General features: G+C 40.5%; 1 protein-coding gene across 2 annotated transcripts; it reads right to left on the bottom strand.

Moving 5' to 3' along the window:
* Positions 1-4046: 4046 nt before the first annotated feature.
* On the bottom strand, positions 4047-15601 carry DNAJC22 (DnaJ heat shock protein family (Hsp40) member C22). 2 transcript variants are annotated; one of them, XM_043969421.1, is made up of 3 exons: positions 15574-15601; positions 13699-14660; positions 4047-4614 (listed from the first exon to the last, which is right to left on the bottom strand). In XM_043969421.1, exons 2-3 carry the CDS (start codon positions 14533-14535, stop codon positions 4435-4437), a joined length of 1017 nt encoding a protein of 338 aa, XP_043825356.1. In that variant the 5' UTR covers positions 14536-14660; positions 15574-15601; the 3' UTR covers positions 4047-4434. The 2 variants fall into 2 exon arrangements, with proteins under 2 accessions (XP_043825356.1, XP_043825355.1); XM_043969420.1 differs by having other exon boundaries at positions 13699-14662; positions 15444-15575.
* Between the last annotated feature and the right edge of the window lie 1139 nt (positions 15602-16740).

Genomic DNA, 16740 nt, shown 5'->3' with positions numbered 1-16740 from the left:
CCTGAGTTCAAATGCGGCCTCAGACACTTAACACTTACAAGCTGTGTGACCCTGGGCAAGTCATTTAACCCCAATTGCCTCACTTAAAAAAAAATCAATGTAAGGGGAACAAAAACTCACAGAAAAATGTACTGAAATCATCTTCTAACCAACAACGGCTTGGAAGGTCAGAAGGAGGGAGCTGCTGTGCTGATACAGGAGTCCAGCCCAACACCACAGTCATCCTGACACAGATCCAGTCCCATGAAGGCCTCACCAGAGAAGCAGACCCCCAGAGCCTCTGAATCAGCTGAAGCACCAGTGTTGTCTGGAACTAAGCTCACAGTCTGGTGAGCAGGCTGAGCCCTCGGCAGGGGGGAGACTACAGGGATCTATGCTGGTGCTAAGGCAGAACTTGGATTTTACACCCCTGCTGAGAACCAGGAGGTAGACTGGAGTAGCAGAAGCCCAGGTTGGGGAAGGGCTCAGGCTCGTCAGAACTAACAACCACAACACACAAAGCTGGTTGATTAGCAAGTTGGTCTGGGGTTATCTAAGGACCAGGGAACAGGCCAGGTGAGTGAAGAACCTGATCCTCCTTAATTCATACCACCTGGGACTTCTTAAGCTTGGGATACTGCAGTCTGGAAACAGTGCCCCACTTTAAGGAGCTAAAAGTCAAGTAAAAGAAAGGCAAGATGACCAGACAGAGAAAGGTGAGGACCATAGAAAGTTTCTTCAGTAACAAGGAAGACCAAGGGGTACGCTCAGAGGAAGATGTCAGCATCAGGGCCCCGATATCTAAAGCTTCCAAGAAAAATATGAATTGGTCTCAGGCCATAGAGGTGCTCAAAAAGGACTTTGAAGATAAAGTTAGAGAGGTAGAGGAAAAAATGGAAAGAGAAATGAGGGTGATGCAGGAAAGACATGAGAAAAAAGTCAACAGCTTGAAAAGTCAAATTCACCAAACGGAAAAGGAGGTACAAAAGCTCTCTGATGAAAATAATTGCCAAAGAATGAGGATTGAACAAATGGAAGCCAGTGACTTTATGAGAAACCGAGACACAATAAAACAAATCCAAATGAATAAAAAAAAAAAGAGGGCAATGTGAAATATCTTCTGGGAAAAACTGCTGACCTGGAAAATAGGTCCGGGAGAGATAATTTGAAAATTATTGGTCTATCTGAAAACCATGATCAAGGAAAAAGCTTAGACATCATCTTCCAAGATATTCCCAGGGAAAATTGCCCTGAAATTCTAGAAGAAGCTAAAATAGAAATTGAAAGAATCTACTGATCACCTCCAGAAAGAGATCCCAAAAGGAAAACTCCTAGGGAAAAAAAATCAATGTAGGGGGCACCTAGGTGGTGCAGTAGATAGAGCACCAGCCCTGGAGTCAGGAGGACCTGAGTTCGGATCCGGCCTCAGACACTTGACACTTACTAACTGTGTGACCTTGGGCAAGTCACTTAACCCTCATTGCCCAACCAAAAAAAAAAATCAATGTAAAGTTTTTCAAGAGATGTTTGTAAATAAATATATATATATATAAATATAAATATAAAAATATATATATATATATATATATTTTGCGGGACAATGGGGGTTAAGTGACTTGCCCAGGATCACACAGCTAGTATGTGTCAAGTGTCTGAGGCCGAATCTGAACTCAGGTCCTCCTGACTCCAGGGCTGGTGCTCTATCCACTGCGCCACCTAGCTTCCCCTAACATTTTTTTAATATATGGGTCCTTTTCCTTTTTCTTCCATTTGGAGTGTAGCCCTAGTAGTGTTAATGCTGGGTCAAAGGATACTCACAGTTTAGTGACTTTTTAGGTATAGTTCCAAACTGCCTTCCAGAATTAGTTAGCTCCACCAACAGTATATTAATATTTTTTTTTCCAGAAGACAATCCATCTTTTATCATTTTCCTTATTTGTCAATTTTGCCAGTCTGGTAGGTATGAGGTAGAACCTCAGGGTTGCCTTAATCTTCATTTCTCTGATTTCTCTGATTTCTCTGATTTCATTTCATGATTTGGAGAAGATTTTCATATTATTGGAGAAACTTGCTATGGTGAATTTTCCTCTGTTGACTGTTTCTCTTCTAATTTTAGTTCCTTCGGTTTTGTTTGTGCAAAAACTTTTTAGTGTTATGTAAACAAAATTGTTCATTTATCTTCAGTGGTCCTCTCTATCCCTTGTTTGGTCATGAATTTATAAGTCCTAAAGTTAATTTCTTCCTTGTTCCTCTAGTTTATAATGTGCCCTTTCACATCGAAGTCACACATACATTTATTTCTCCCAATATTCCTGTAGAATACATTATTCCCCCCCCCCCAGAAAAAAAACCATCCTTCTTTCAGACTTCCCTATTTTCTCCCAGGATACCATCATCCTTCTAGTCATCCATTCTTGAAACTGAAGTTTCCTCAATTCTTCACTCTCCCTCCCTACCTCCCCATCAAATTAACTGCTAAATAGAATCAAGCCTATGTTCCCAACTTCTCTCAAATATACCTGTTTCTCTGTCTACAAAGCCACTACTGTAATTCAGGTACTTATCATCATCTCCCTCAGACTGTTGTAATAGCTACCTAATTGGTTTCCCTGTATCAAGTCTCTCCCTTCTTCAATCCATCCTTCACATCAGTGGCATCAAACACATAGAAATGGGCCACTAAACCATATAAAAGGACTGCTTATTGACTTAGAAAATCACATATTCACATTATTTGCATTCTATTACATATTATTTTGTTAAATATTGTTCAATTGTATGTCTGACACCTTTGTTCCACATAGCCCACAAAGTAACATTCCTAAAGGACAGGCCCAATTATATCACTTCCCTGCTCAAAAAGCTCTAGTGGCTCCATATTGTTTAGTCATGTCCAACTCCTCTCAACCCCATTTGGGGGTTTTCTTGGCAAAGATACTAAAGTGGTTTGTCATTTCCTCCTCCAGCTCATTTTATACATAAGGAAACTAAGGTAAACAGGGTGAAGTGACTTGTCCATGATCACATGGCTAGGAAGTATCTGAGGCCTGCTTTGAACTCAAGAAGAGTTCCCCTGCACCACCTAAATGCCCTGGCTCCATTTTATCCCTTAGATCAAATACAAAGGCCTCTGTTTGACATCAAGCTTTCATTACCTGACTCCAGCCTACTTTTCCAGCCTTATGACACAATTACTCCCTCCTTCATTTACTCTACATTCTAGTCAAATCAGTCTGCTTTCTGTTTCTTACAAACAACCATCTCCCATCTTTATGCTTTTGCAAAGGCTTGTCTTCCTTAACTAGAATTCATCCTGTCTTCAACTCTACCACTTGGAATTCCTAGCTTCCTTTGAAATTCAGCTCAAGAGGGGCAGCTAGGTGGCGCAGTGGATAGAGCACTGGCCCTGGAGTCAGGAGGACCTGAGTTCAAATCCAGCCTCAGACACTTAACACTCACTGGCTGTGTGATCCTGGGCAAGTCACTTAACCCCAATTGCCTCACCAAAAAAAAAAAGAAAAAAGAAAAGAAAGAAAGAAAGAAAAGAAATTCAGCTCAAGAGCCTATGCTCACATGTGGCCTTTCCTGATTCTGCAAGCTGCTGGTAGTTTCCTTCCCTCTATCAAATATTACTTTTGATATAACCTGTATTTTCTATTTCCTTCCATATGTGAATGTAGTTTCCCTTAATAGAATGGAAGCTTCTTGCAGGCAGGACTGTTTCATTTTTATCTTTGTATCCCTAGCCTCTAAGATCTTGCTTGACATATATTAAACACTTAATTGGTCTTTGTTGATTGGTTGATTAATGGTCTTACTTAGTGGGTGAAATATAGAAATTTGGGGATTACTAAAGATTTCCCTAATCCTCCCATACAGATGTTTGGTTTCTGCCTCCGAATTCCCATAACACTTTGTTTCTCTTGTGACACAGATCAGCTTCTTGTGTTGTAACATATTTATTTCTGTACTTCTTTTAGAAGAAACTATGTTTTTATTTTGTATATCTAAAAGCACCTGTATAGTGCCTTGCATAGAAAAGACACTCAATAAAGTAACAAATGTTAATAAACATCTTGAGTTTACCGTTCCAAAACTACTATCTCCACTATGGGGATGAGACAGGAAGGGGAGAGAGAAACAAATAGACGATGTGTCATGAAATATCAATTATTTTTTATGTTTCATAGCATACCCTTTGCCCCATCATTATTTAAGGTTTAAAAAGAATAAAGAAAACAAAAACCATGAGAATAAAAACTTTACCATAAATCCATATTTCCTAATACAGTAAAGTCTTTTCATTCCCAACAATAGCAGCTCCATGCACCCAACCTCCCTTGATTATGTTGGGAGAAACACAGTGAACAAACCTACAGAGATAGAATTTCCCAGGAATGGCCCATGACAAAGGACAGGCTTCTTAATACCTCATTGCCTCCTTTTTCAAACTTGTCATGAGTCTCTGGACTTCCTAGACTTACTGAGGATTTCATAAGCAGCTTGGATCTCTAAGAAATGTCTTTGAGCTTCTTCCACTTGGTGCCTGTTGTGATCTGGGTGCCAAATCTTCACTAATTCCCGGTAGCTCCGGTTGATTTCATCAGATGTTGCCCCATTACTAAGGCCCAAAACCTTGGGGAAAAGAAAAGAAACTGACAAACTAGAATCATGCAAGTTGGCAATGGTTGTTGCCCCTTTACACAATCCATTTTGTATCATTCTCTGAAGTATATTTTTGCAGACAGTGGGTGTTAGACCATGGTGTTAGATACCACAGATGATAGATAACTCTTTTTCTGTCAGTAAACAAATATTTGTTCACCTGGGTTCCCTAGATGGAGCTTGCTGGTATATTCCATGATCCCAAACCACTTAGAAAGCTTCCTGATTGCATGGTATAGGTTTTGGTTTTGGTTTTTTTGGTGCTTCATCCAAATTACAATGAAATAATCGATGAATTAACTAGCTCTCTGTACCCACGTGCACACATGCAGAATCATACAATTAAAATTTATGCTTACTTCATCACTTCAAAAACAGAATACAACATTCCTGAGAAAGAACACAAAAATGTTTTTTTTCCATTACAAGTACTTAATATCCATTGAATAAGAGTTGAAGGAATCATTTTGAACTAGAGGAAATCTAGAAAGATTTCATGTAGGAGGTAGCATTTAAAGAATGGGTGGGATATCAACACATGAAGATGAGCAAGAAGGATATTCCAAGAACTGGAAACAGTGATAGCAAAGGCTTACAGGTAGAAAAGCATATAGTTCTCATTTGCTGAAGTATAGAATATAGAAGGGGAACTAGTGTAAGAGGAAGCTGGCAGGTTGGAGATAAAAGGTAGAGGGCCTTCCATTCTGGACTTAGAAGTCTATAATTTATTACATAAACAATGAAAGTTTTTGAGCAATGGAATAATAATAATAATAATAATATCTAATGTTTATATAGTGCTTACTACGTGCCAGACTCTGTGTGAAATGCTTTATACAATTATTATCTCATTTGATCCTCACAACAACCCTGGGGGATGAGTGCTCTTATTATCTTCATTGCACAGATGAGAAAATTGAGGCAGAGGTTAAGTGAGGTTGCCCAGGGTCACACAGCTAGTAAATGTCTGAGTCTGAATTTGAATTCAAGTCTTCCTGACTCCAGGCCCAGTTATCTATCTACTGTGTACCTAGCTGCCTCTAGAACTGTACATTTGGACTTCAATTTGAGATCTGAGCCCCATTCTTCCCAGCAAGTATTTAGTAAGCACCTACTACATACCAGACATATAACTAGCAACAAATTGTGTACCAAAAGTGGCATAAAGGAAATTACTGAGGAGATAGATGATCGTACAGTCATGTAGTGAGAGCAAGGGATGGATATTTTATGCACTCCATCGGGACTGACGCAGTGTCAGAAGATGTAGAGGAAGCATGTTAAATGGAGCTCTTATGAGGATTTCCCAAATACATGGACAAGAGTTGAACAAGATGAGGAGGGAAGGATGAGTGTCAATCCCACCATCTAAGGGAGAACTGACATCAATCAGATCATAGATCCATTCAAGTCTTGAAGTTAGCTCCCACTCAGAAATACTCATAGGGATAAACTGGCTCAAGGCTAAGCCTACACTCTGGAACTTTAAGGAAATGATTTTCCTTCTAGATCATGGTCTGGAAGAAGTCATGCAACCAGGTCACCTGGAAATGCTATAGATTTCTGATATCCAATCTCAACTGAGAGCTCACCATTCACAACAATCTTTTTATTCTTCTTTGATTGATGCTACCATGAATCCCATGCTGGCTTTTCCAAACTTTGTCCTCTTTCTTAAGCAAATAAGCTCTCTGCTTATTTTATTGAGGAAATCAAGGACTTCTATTGAGTGCTCCTTTATCTACCCTACTCAACACCTTACACCCCCTCCATATCTTTACTTGCCTTGCCCTTCTCTTTGCCAAACTCCTCTACTTGTGTCCTTGAATACATCTCCTTCAGGAGCTTATCTCATTTATCATTCCTTCTCTCATCTTCAGTCTCTCCCTATTTACTGGCTCTTTTCTCATTGCTTACTAACATGGCCTTGTTTCCCATCCTTAGGGGGGAAACAAAAAAACAAACCCTTCAAATAGAATTAGAACAGCAAAATGGGTGGGTGGAGGGCATTAGTATCAAGTATCATTGTTAAGTCTGCTATCCAAAAAAACTGACATAAATTTGCCATTCCAAGAACCATGTCTCAATAGATAAGTGATCAAAGAATATAAAGCTTTCAAAAGAACTGCAAGTTTGACATCGAAATATGTTCTAAATCATTAATATTTTGCATTAATTGCAATGATTATATTAATTATAATCATTGCAATTAAAACACCTTATGTTTTGCCTCCTACCATGCAAATTGTCAAAGATGGAAAAACATGGAAACACTCAGTCGGTGTTGCAGGGAATAAGAACACTGCTGCTCTGTTAATGGAACTGTGAAATGGCCCAACCATTCTGGATTTCGGTTTGAAATTTTATAAGAAAAGTGACTAAATTATCCTTAGCCTTTGATTTAGAAATCCCACTACTAGGTTCATATCCCCAAAGAAGTAAAGACAGAAACTAAGTTTCAATATACCAAAATATTCATAACAATACAGAGTAGATGCCCCCAAATTAATAATAGCATTAACATTCATATAATGCTTTATTAATATTATTTCCTTTTATCCTCACAACATCCCTAGGAAGCAGGTGCTGATATTATCTCCATTTTACAGATCAGGAAACTGAGGCAGACATGCTCATAATTTGAAGTCAGGTCTTCCTGACTCCAGGTCTGGCACTCTATCTACTGTGCCACCGATTGGGGTATAGGTGGAGGAAAATGGTTTATAAATGTAATGGAATGTTGTGTGTAGTGAGAAATAACAAATATGAGGAATTCAGAGAAACTTGGGGAGATTTGTATAGACCGAAATAAACAGAACCAAATGAACAATGGGGATTGAGAGGAGAGGAGGTTAACCAATGATGGCTCAATAATGGGCATGAGGCACTGCCTGTTGCCAACCCAAATGGGGGAATCATATGAGCCTACTCCTGGAAGTGTGTAATGACATATAATGCAGAAGCCTTGCTCCTGATCTGAAGCACAGACAGCTGTGCTGTGACTTTTCCTGTTCACTTACCACCTGGCCAAGAAAAGGCTTTTAATTGGCTACTCTATGTTAATTTAGTGTACATACAAAAGGGGGACAGCTGAGGAACTCAGCTCTCTTTCCTTCCTGCTTTAAGGTGTAGGAATGATACTCTCAGTGCAAAAAGGCCACTGGGAAGGTGTCCTTCCCCCCAATGAGTCATCTAGGGCCCCCCCAAACCTCACAAAGCAGTATAATGCTAGAATGGGGCTGCCTCCTGCATCTATTTTCTTTCTTTTGTTCTTTTGAAATCTCAAAAGGTAAAAAGAAGTCATCAGATGTACAGTGCTGAGGCCCAGGAAGGAGCCAGCCCTAAGCAGCAACTTGTTTGACCCAACCTAACAGTGAATTGACCCAGTGGTTGAAATACCACATCTTGCAAACAAGGGGAGAAACTTATTCATTGGCTACACCACAACTAGAAGTGATGTGTATAGTAGCTGCCCCAGGGACCAAGATGGTGGAGGGGAGAATAAGCCACCAGTTTGGAGGGAGGGGGTTGTGACTGTGCTTCTGTCCCTTCTATATCTTCTCAGTAAATATCCCTTTGTAAAAGTCAATTCGTGTTAATTGCTTATCAATAATATTGAAATATTAACTGGCTAAACTAATAATGGGTAACTAATCACCAGTATCGATGATAGTGAAGATATTAATTGGCTCTGGGGAATTTATTTTGGAAGGAACACACCTGAATGGGGACTCCAGACAATAGAAACAGAAGAATCCCATTGCCTCTCAGAGGTATCCCAAAAACCACAATGGGAAATGTAGCCAGCTGAGCTCTGAGAACTTGTTAATCCATATATGAGATGGGAGAGTAAGTCCAGAGTCTTGCTACAAATATACACAATGACTATAATACTGTAAATTAAAAGATTGATGAAAGTTGAAAAAAGAGGATTCCAGAAATGGAATATTAAAACCTATCTCCTCCCTTAGTAGAGGGAGAAGACCACTAGGACAGAGGGGTCCTTGCAATGTTACTCCCTGTCTCTACATTGGATGTTTTATTTTAACTGTCTTTTCTTTGTCACAAGGGATAATTCAATCTGGATGGGGTGGATGGGAAAGGAAAATGACAAAAACAAAAGGCATCAATAAAATGTTTGGGTTTTTTTTTAAGGGAATAAATCACACACACACACACACACACACACACTTCAGTGGAGCCTTTCATCAACTCAAACTACTATTCTCTCTATTTCATTCATTGACAAACTCCTTCAGTCATCTATAGCAATAATCATTCACTGCCTTCTTGCTTCACAGCTACACCACTCTAATGATACTGTTTTCTTAAAGGTTGCCAAATGACCTCTTAACTGTTAAATACCAGTGCTCATCTTCAATCTCTCTATAGCTTTTGACACTACTGACAACCATCTCATCCCTTGGTTTCCATGACACCATTTTCCAGTTTCTCCTTCTTAGTCTTTATTGTTGATTCATTTTTAAAAAACATTTTTCACTCCTTAAACATGGATATATCTCCCAATGCTCTCTGGAATCTAGCTCTCATCTGCCTTTGTAGCTTCATTTCAAACTACTTCCCATTATGTACTCCATGTTCCAGTCAAACTGAACCAGTAGCTATTTCCATAATTCAGTACTTCATCTTCCACCATGTTTTAAGCTATAACCCAGGAAAGAAGTTTTCTGTCCTATACTGAGACCAGGTTCAATCTTAGGAAACTCACAAATCACTCTTTTTAAAAAAACTTTTCCCCACCACCCAGGATGTCCCTTGAGAACACCAAAATATAGCTTATGCCCAGATCTTTACAGAAAAGGTTAAGGACCCCTCAGGTCATATGCAAGCACTCTGCTTAACAATACATCAAAAAAAAAAAAACCCAAAACAACAAAACATCAAACACAGGATCGGTTTCATTTAACCCAGCTGAGAACATAAAGATTTAAAAGGACTTGTAGGGGCAGCTAGGTGGTGCAGTGGATAGAGCACTGGCCCTGGAGTCAGGAGGACCTAAGTTCAAATCCGGCCTCAGACACTTAACACTTACTAGCTGTGTGACCCTGGGCAAGTCACTTAACCCCAATTACCTCACTAATAAATAAATAAAAATAAAAATAAAAATAAAAATAAAAGGACTTGTACCTGAGCCCATAGTCAAGACAACTCTCCTCTATCCTGTGAGTTTCTGCTCTGCCCAGTGACTTATACAATCCTGCAGAGCCATGCTCTTATCTTAAGGTTGAGGATCCCCCCAAGGGGGAAGTAGTTTGAGTTGCTAAGGAGTCAAATAATCTATTCCCTACAATGAATCCCTTTACCTCCAGGGGTCTATATGATCCTCTAAACTTGTAGCACTATCTTGGTACTAAGGCTAGGGGAAAGAATTGGGGATCACTAAAGAATTTACTCCTTAGCTCCACAGGCCACATATTTCACTGTATTAGGGGAGAGTAAGAAATAGGTAATTATTCTACATTATGGCTTTATCTCTTGGTGTTTCTCCCCTTTGATTCTGGCTTCATTCTGGAACTACTTCCCATGGTCCAGGCACTCATCAAAATCCCAAATTCCTCCTCTTTCCAGGAGTCATAGACCAAGAGTTCTTTTACTTGAATTTCTTTGCTGATACCATTTCTGTAGGCCTATGCTTCTTCCTTTCCTGAGACATAGTCCCCCTAAGGGAACTATCATCCTCGATGATGTAGAAGCCTCCAAAAAACTGGATCTATATGTCTATAAACTTTCTCCTCTAAACTTATTTTTCTTTCTCTCTCTAGCTTCTCTTTTCAAAAGTACAAAGATTAGCTCGGGTGCCCCAAAATTGGCTGTGAATCAAATCACCCCCAGGTGATTCATATGCCAGGGCTATATATAGAGTCAGAAATATCTGTGCTCAAATCCCCACTTGAACACTTATGGGATGTATGATCCTAGACAAGTCACTCACAACTACTGCACCTCAGTTTCCTCATCTGTAAGATGAGTTTTTTAAAAAGTACTTACCTCTCAGAATTATTGTAAGAATTAAAGAAGATGGGGGCAGCTAGGTGGCACAGTGGATAGAGCACCAGTCCTGAAGTCAGGAGGACCTGAATTCAAATGTGACCTCAGACACTTGACACTTACTAGCTGTGTGACCCTAGCCAAGTCACTTAACCCTCATTGCCCCACAACGCCCCCCCCAAAAAAGAATTAAAGAACATAATATATAAAGTGCTTTGCAAATATTAAAGGACTATATAAAATATTTTGTCAGGGAGATATCATCAAAGCCAAAATAAAATCTCAAATCTGATGTTAAGGGGGATGTTCTTCCCTCATATAAGGAAACACAGTCAGTGTAGGAATACCTCTGTTAATTATTTCCCATTTATACTGTATCACCTTAAGCTATTATTCTCTTTCTCTTTCTTTCAATTCCAAATTCTTGGAGTCAGTTATAGCCAATAATCATTCACTACCTTATCACCCACTCGGTTTGCTTTGTATATATCTGTTTGCATGCTGTTTCCTCCATTAGACTGTAAGCTCAGTTAAAACTGTGCAAACCCTTTGACCCAGCAGTCATTAAAAAGGGAAAAGGACCCACATGTCCACAAATATTCATAGCTGCTCTTTTTGTGGTAGCAAAGAATTGGAAATTGAGGGGATGCCCATCAATTGGGCTAAACAAGTTGTAGTATATGAATGTAATGGAATACTATTGTGCTATAAGAAATGATAAGCAGATGGATTTCAGAAAAACCTGGAAGGGCTTACATGAATTGATGCTGTGTGAAATGAGCAGAACCAAGAGAGCATTGTATACAGTATCAACAACATTTTGTGATGATCAGCTGTGATAGGCTTAACTCTTCTCAGCAATACAATGATCCAAGACAATGACAAAAGACTTATGGTGGAAAATGCTCTCCACATTCAGAAAAAGAACTATGGAGTCTGAATACAAACTGAAGCAGACTATTTTCACTTTTGCTGTTGCTTTTTTGTTGTTGTTCTTGTTTATTCTTTCTTGCATTCTTTTCCTTTTGTTCTGATTGATGTGGAAATATGTTTAACATGATAGTAATGTATTACCTATATCAAATTGCTTGCTGAGGGGCAGCTAGGTGGCGCAGTGGATAGAGCACCAGTCAGGAAGACCTGAGTTCAAATACAGCTTCAGACACTTAACACTTAACTAGCTGTGTGACCCTGGGCAAGTCACTTAACCTCAATTGCCTCACCAAAAAAAAAAAAAAGAAAGAAAGAAAGAAAGAAAAGAAAAGAAAAGAAAAGAAAAGAAAAAGAAAAAGAAAAAGAAATTGCTTGCTGGCCTTGGAAGGGGGGAGGGAAGGGAAAGTGGGAGAAAAATTTGGAACTGAAAAAATATCTTTATATGTAATTGAGAAAAATTAAAAACAAAACAAAACAAAAGATTGCAAGCTCAAGAGCAAGGACTATCTTTTGCCGCTTTTTATATCCCCAGTGCCTAGCACAGTGCCTGGCACATAGTAGGTGCTTCATAAGTGGTAATTGATTTATTGCTTAACCTCATAATGCCCCTACTCCCCCAACTTTCACTCAGAGGCTGAGGTTCCCTGGGACTACCCCAGGTTCAGGGTCCTCTGGGGATCTGCACTCATAAAACTATAGCTCACAAATCCCCACCAATGCCTCTACCTTTAATAGTCGGCCAGAAGACATAATTAGCTCATAACAAAGACAGTTTCTGAAATATAAATCGCAAGATCGGTAGCTACAAAACATTACACCCACTCCATAAACCTGAGGCACATTCTACCACAAATGCACACAGTATCTCAATGGAAAAGATGGACACACACAGTGTGCATTAGTAGAGAGGTAAACAGGTAGGAAACATAGGCAGCCAAAACAACTCACACCTCTGACTGGCACTGCAGGTCCCTGGTCTCTTTTCTCCTCTAATGGGCTTCTTCTGGGAAGATCACCACCCTCCTGGGCTCCTAGAATTAACTTCTCTCCACAGATCAACCTGACTCTCCCGCTAGATTCTTGGGGCCTGATTTCTGCATCTCCTACTGGGTAAATTGCACTATTATACACCCTTGTCTATAAATGAGAAAAGGAGAAAGAAATCTCCTTCTCTCCACCCCACATTCTACAAGAGGTATAAGGGAAGAATAGAATCCTTTCTCTTTGAGAGCTATGACCCTCTTCCGTAGCTCAGTCTCTCTTCTCTCCTGCCAAAACTGACTTTTCTCAAATCTTGCTCTTGTGCATATATTTAAGGCTGTCAAGGGGATGGCTAATCCTTCAGCCAATAAACAGCAGTCCCATAATTCCATCAAGCTGATAGTGGAAATTCTTCATTCCTCCTAAAGGACCACTCTCTTCTTTACACTGGACCAGCAAGTCTGAAAACTTTTACAAGATTCAAATGGGCCACTTCTACTTTTACAGCCTTTATGGCCTGGGAATATACTCAGAGTGTGAACCCCTCCATGTTTTGTGCCCTTTACAAGCTATCAATATAACCATTCAAAGTTATTGAGCAAAACCTTAACACCTCACTGTATCTGTTACCTGCCTAACCCACCCTGTAGCTTCATTCAATGGATGGGGAGACTCAGTTGATCACCCTTCCCTCCCGGGAGCTAAGCTCAACTAGATTCCTCCTTGGGTACACCTTCTGTGGTTTCTTCACAATAAGCTCTACCCCATTTCAGGAATGCATTCCTTCATCATCTTAGCTTCTCAGAAACTTTGTCATCCTTCAAGGCTTAACTCAGATGTCGCCTCCACTCTGAAGTCTTCTGGATCTCCTCTCAGATTATTAGTGATCTTTCCCTTCTCAAATTACCTTGTGTTTTTTTTTTATTATCTGTGTACATGTTTTATTTCCTCTCTTTGTAGTGCTTTGCACATAGTAGGTGCTTAATAAATGTTTGCTAAACTGGTTTTGGCAGATTGAGCACAACACTGCCATGTAAGAATAATCAACTCCAAAAAGGCCAGTAACTAACCCAAGTCCTTGCTTTGAAACAAGCTCAGGCAAATTAAAAAACAAAACCTACAAAAACTTACTTGGTAAGCTAGCTGCTGTTTCTCATCCTGAAAGCTTCTGACAAACTCAAACAGCTTCTCCCAATCCTGGAAGGAGGGGCTGCCAAAACCAGGATTCCCCACCAGAAGCCAGACCTGGTAAGGTAGGATAAGGATAGACTCCATGATGCGGTTGAACACAGGGAAGAAGGTAAACCAATACAAGAAGGAGCCAAGGGTCTCTGTCACACACTGGAGAGTGGCAGCCATGTTGCAGAAGATGTTGTAGGCTACCGGGCCCGTGAAAGCCAGGTAAGCAAGTCCCAGGCGGTAGAGCCGAAGAGTAAGAGTTTCAGCCCCCAAAGGGGCCTTGTAGCGGCGATGTCTCTGTGCTGTGATGCTGGCAGCCAGGCTAATGGGCAGAATGGCTATGGGGCGGCCATAGAAAAGAGGGGAGGTCAAAAAGGCTGCCCCCAAAGTGCTCTTAAAGTCTGAAGTCTGGTTGCCCACACTGGCCACTAATAATACACCTAAACCAATAGCTAATGGAAGACCCACAATATAGAAGCTGGTCATGAAGGAGAGGCCAATCAGGGCCACAAAACCAAAATAGATGCCCACCAGTATCTGGGCAACAAAGCGTAATGGGCTTAGACTGGGTATCAGTTCTTCTTGGTTCTTCCTTTGCCCTCGGACTTGATTGGCTTGTGCCACAAAGCTGGGGAGCTTCCAGAACTCCAAGAGCCAACCCAACCCACCACCTCCCAAGGTAAGCATCCACAACAAGGCATGGCTATCACGCCCCAGGTATAGATGATGGAGCCCAACAGGGCCCCCTATTGCCCAAAGTGCATAGGTTACCAGTAGCCCTTTGGCCATTTGCTTAGGGAAGGGATTTCAGAAACTTCACAAGTCCATTTATAAGTCATACAATTCAGAGTTCAATAATGCTTGAGGCCTTAGAAAGAAACATGATGCCATCTGAGTTGAGAAGAATCCTCAGCCTCTGAAGGAGAGAGTAGTAATGGTAGAGTTAGATGACTATGCCCAGGTTCGTTGCTGTACCTACATCACTTTTCTTTCAACACTAGTCCCACTCCAAACTAGGCCTGGGATTTCTTAAACCTCCCTAAGTGCTACGTTCTTCATTCCGTCCTACTATCCTTTAAGCTCATCTTGTTTTGCTAGTTCTTGTCTTTACCATCACCACCTGTCAAACCCAAGGGCAGGGACATTGTAAGTTCATTCAATTCAGTAATGGAAGGCTCATACATAGAGATGCCCAAGTTTAAATCACAGGCTCCCAAGCTTGATTTTGCTAAATTTTCCCTCTAAGTATAAACCCCCAAACACATTCACCAGACACGGGGAAAATCTTTCAGTGACTTCTCTAAAATTCTAAATACCTTTAAAAGCCCCAGCTCATAGCCAGAGTCTATGGCTGCTCTCATCATACATGCTCTTCCTCCCCCACAGCTTCCGATATTTCCTCACATTCTAGACCCAGCCTAGCAGCTTCAGACTGAGTCACAAGGCTAACCAACATTCTCTGGGCTTTGGCAGCTTTCACTTCAAGTCTCGCCAGACTGGGGGTAGCAAGAAAAGGTTCTTTCTAGGAGCTGGGGCTTCTCTGAAGGACAAAGAAGTTTTTCCATTGACAAAGCCTTGAAAAACAGTGGCACCATGGCCACAATTCCCAAGATCCACTCTGCCCACCTTCAGGCTCATTCTCCCTCCCCTACCTGCATTCCAGGCTACCCATTCTCTCAGGCTCAATTATGACCTACCTAACACAGGCTGGAAAAATCTCTGGGGTAAGAGGCCTTTCTCTTCCTGCCCCACTCCACTAAAAGTGCAAAAAATATAGCCCATTGAGAAAAGATTCAGCAATCTGGGGAGAGGTTCTCTTCAGCTTACCAGTCAGCTCCCTTAGGTCACAGAAACAGCAACCTAGTCACTCTTCAGCTCTACAAATTCTCTCATCTAGTTGGACTTTGTGCATCTCAGCTCATTGACATGACGGGCAAAGGTCATCTAGACCTAGCTTTCCCTGGCTCTTCCCCCAACCTAATCTTCCCCTCCTCCTTCTTCCCTCTTCCTTTGCAGCTTTCTTCTTTCCCTAAGCTTTCCTCCTTCCCTTCTCTTAACTCTCTTCTTTTTTTCCCCAGAGTTATGTACTAACCAATTGACAAGTAAACATTCAGTGCTTTCTCTGGCCATCCACCCATCTGCCTCAAGTCTTGACTGCCCTCCCTTCCTCTTTCCTCACTCTCTCTGCCCCAATTTCCTGTCACTACCTCAGCTAGTTAGTTTGATCTAAGACAGTGGTCACCATAGTGCTGTGAATGCACCTGATCAGAGTGTACAAGATGAACCATGCGGGTGTAGGAAGGAAATATTAGAAGTTTCATTTTAAAATAAAAAATTATTCTTTACTAATAATTAACATACAGATTGGCATTAGTGCTTTTATAGCATTATGCCTGACACATAGTAGGTATTTAATAAATGTTTGATTAACTGATTGATTGTCCTCACTAAGCCTGTATGTCAAATAGTCATGTGCCACAAAGGGCAAATAAATTATCCTAAGAGAAAAGAAGGAGTTCCACATGGTGGAACAGTTGACAGCAACACACTCATTCATTTGATTTCATTGTGTTCCATTTGTACGGTATTGTGGGTTAAGTGTGCCCAGTTAAATGGATTTATTAATTATATTATCTAGTTTTCACCATGCTATCCCTTATAAAATGGACAAGTGGCTGAAAAAGCTTCACACAAAGAAAGAGAATACTAATTATTGTCATGCTAATATTGCAAAGCACAAGTAAAGGCAAGAAATCGGCAGAACTGGCACTTTTAGAGAGAGGGCCGTGCCAGACACATGGTAAAAAAAAAAAACAACAACAAAAACCCCCCACAACACAACACAATGATAATCTAATCAGATTTGACAAGAAGTCAGCTCTAAAATTGTGTGATTATCATGAGAATATTATCTGAAATATGAATTCACATTCTCTTTTGTTAATGGTGAACCTAAGTCAGGAGTTTTTTTATCTTTTTTTTTTTTTTGGTATC

This window comes from Dromiciops gliroides, chromosome 5, assembly GCF_019393635.1.
Source record: "Dromiciops gliroides isolate mDroGli1 chromosome 5, mDroGli1.pri, whole genome shotgun sequence".
Taxonomy (NCBI): Eukaryota; Metazoa; Chordata; class Mammalia; order Microbiotheria; family Microbiotheriidae; genus Dromiciops; species Dromiciops gliroides.
This window is presented reverse-complemented; position numbering and strand designations above follow the sequence as displayed.

Coding starts and splice junctions, on each gene's coding strand:
- DNAJC22 (XM_043969421.1), bottom strand. CDS start 14,535: ATGGCCAAAGGGCTACTGGTAACCTATGCACTTTGGGCAATAGGGGGC. Junction 4,615..13,698: donor AACAGCAGCTAGCTTACCAA/GTAAGTTTTTGT, acceptor CTTTTCCCCAAG/GTTTTGGGCCTTAGTAATGG.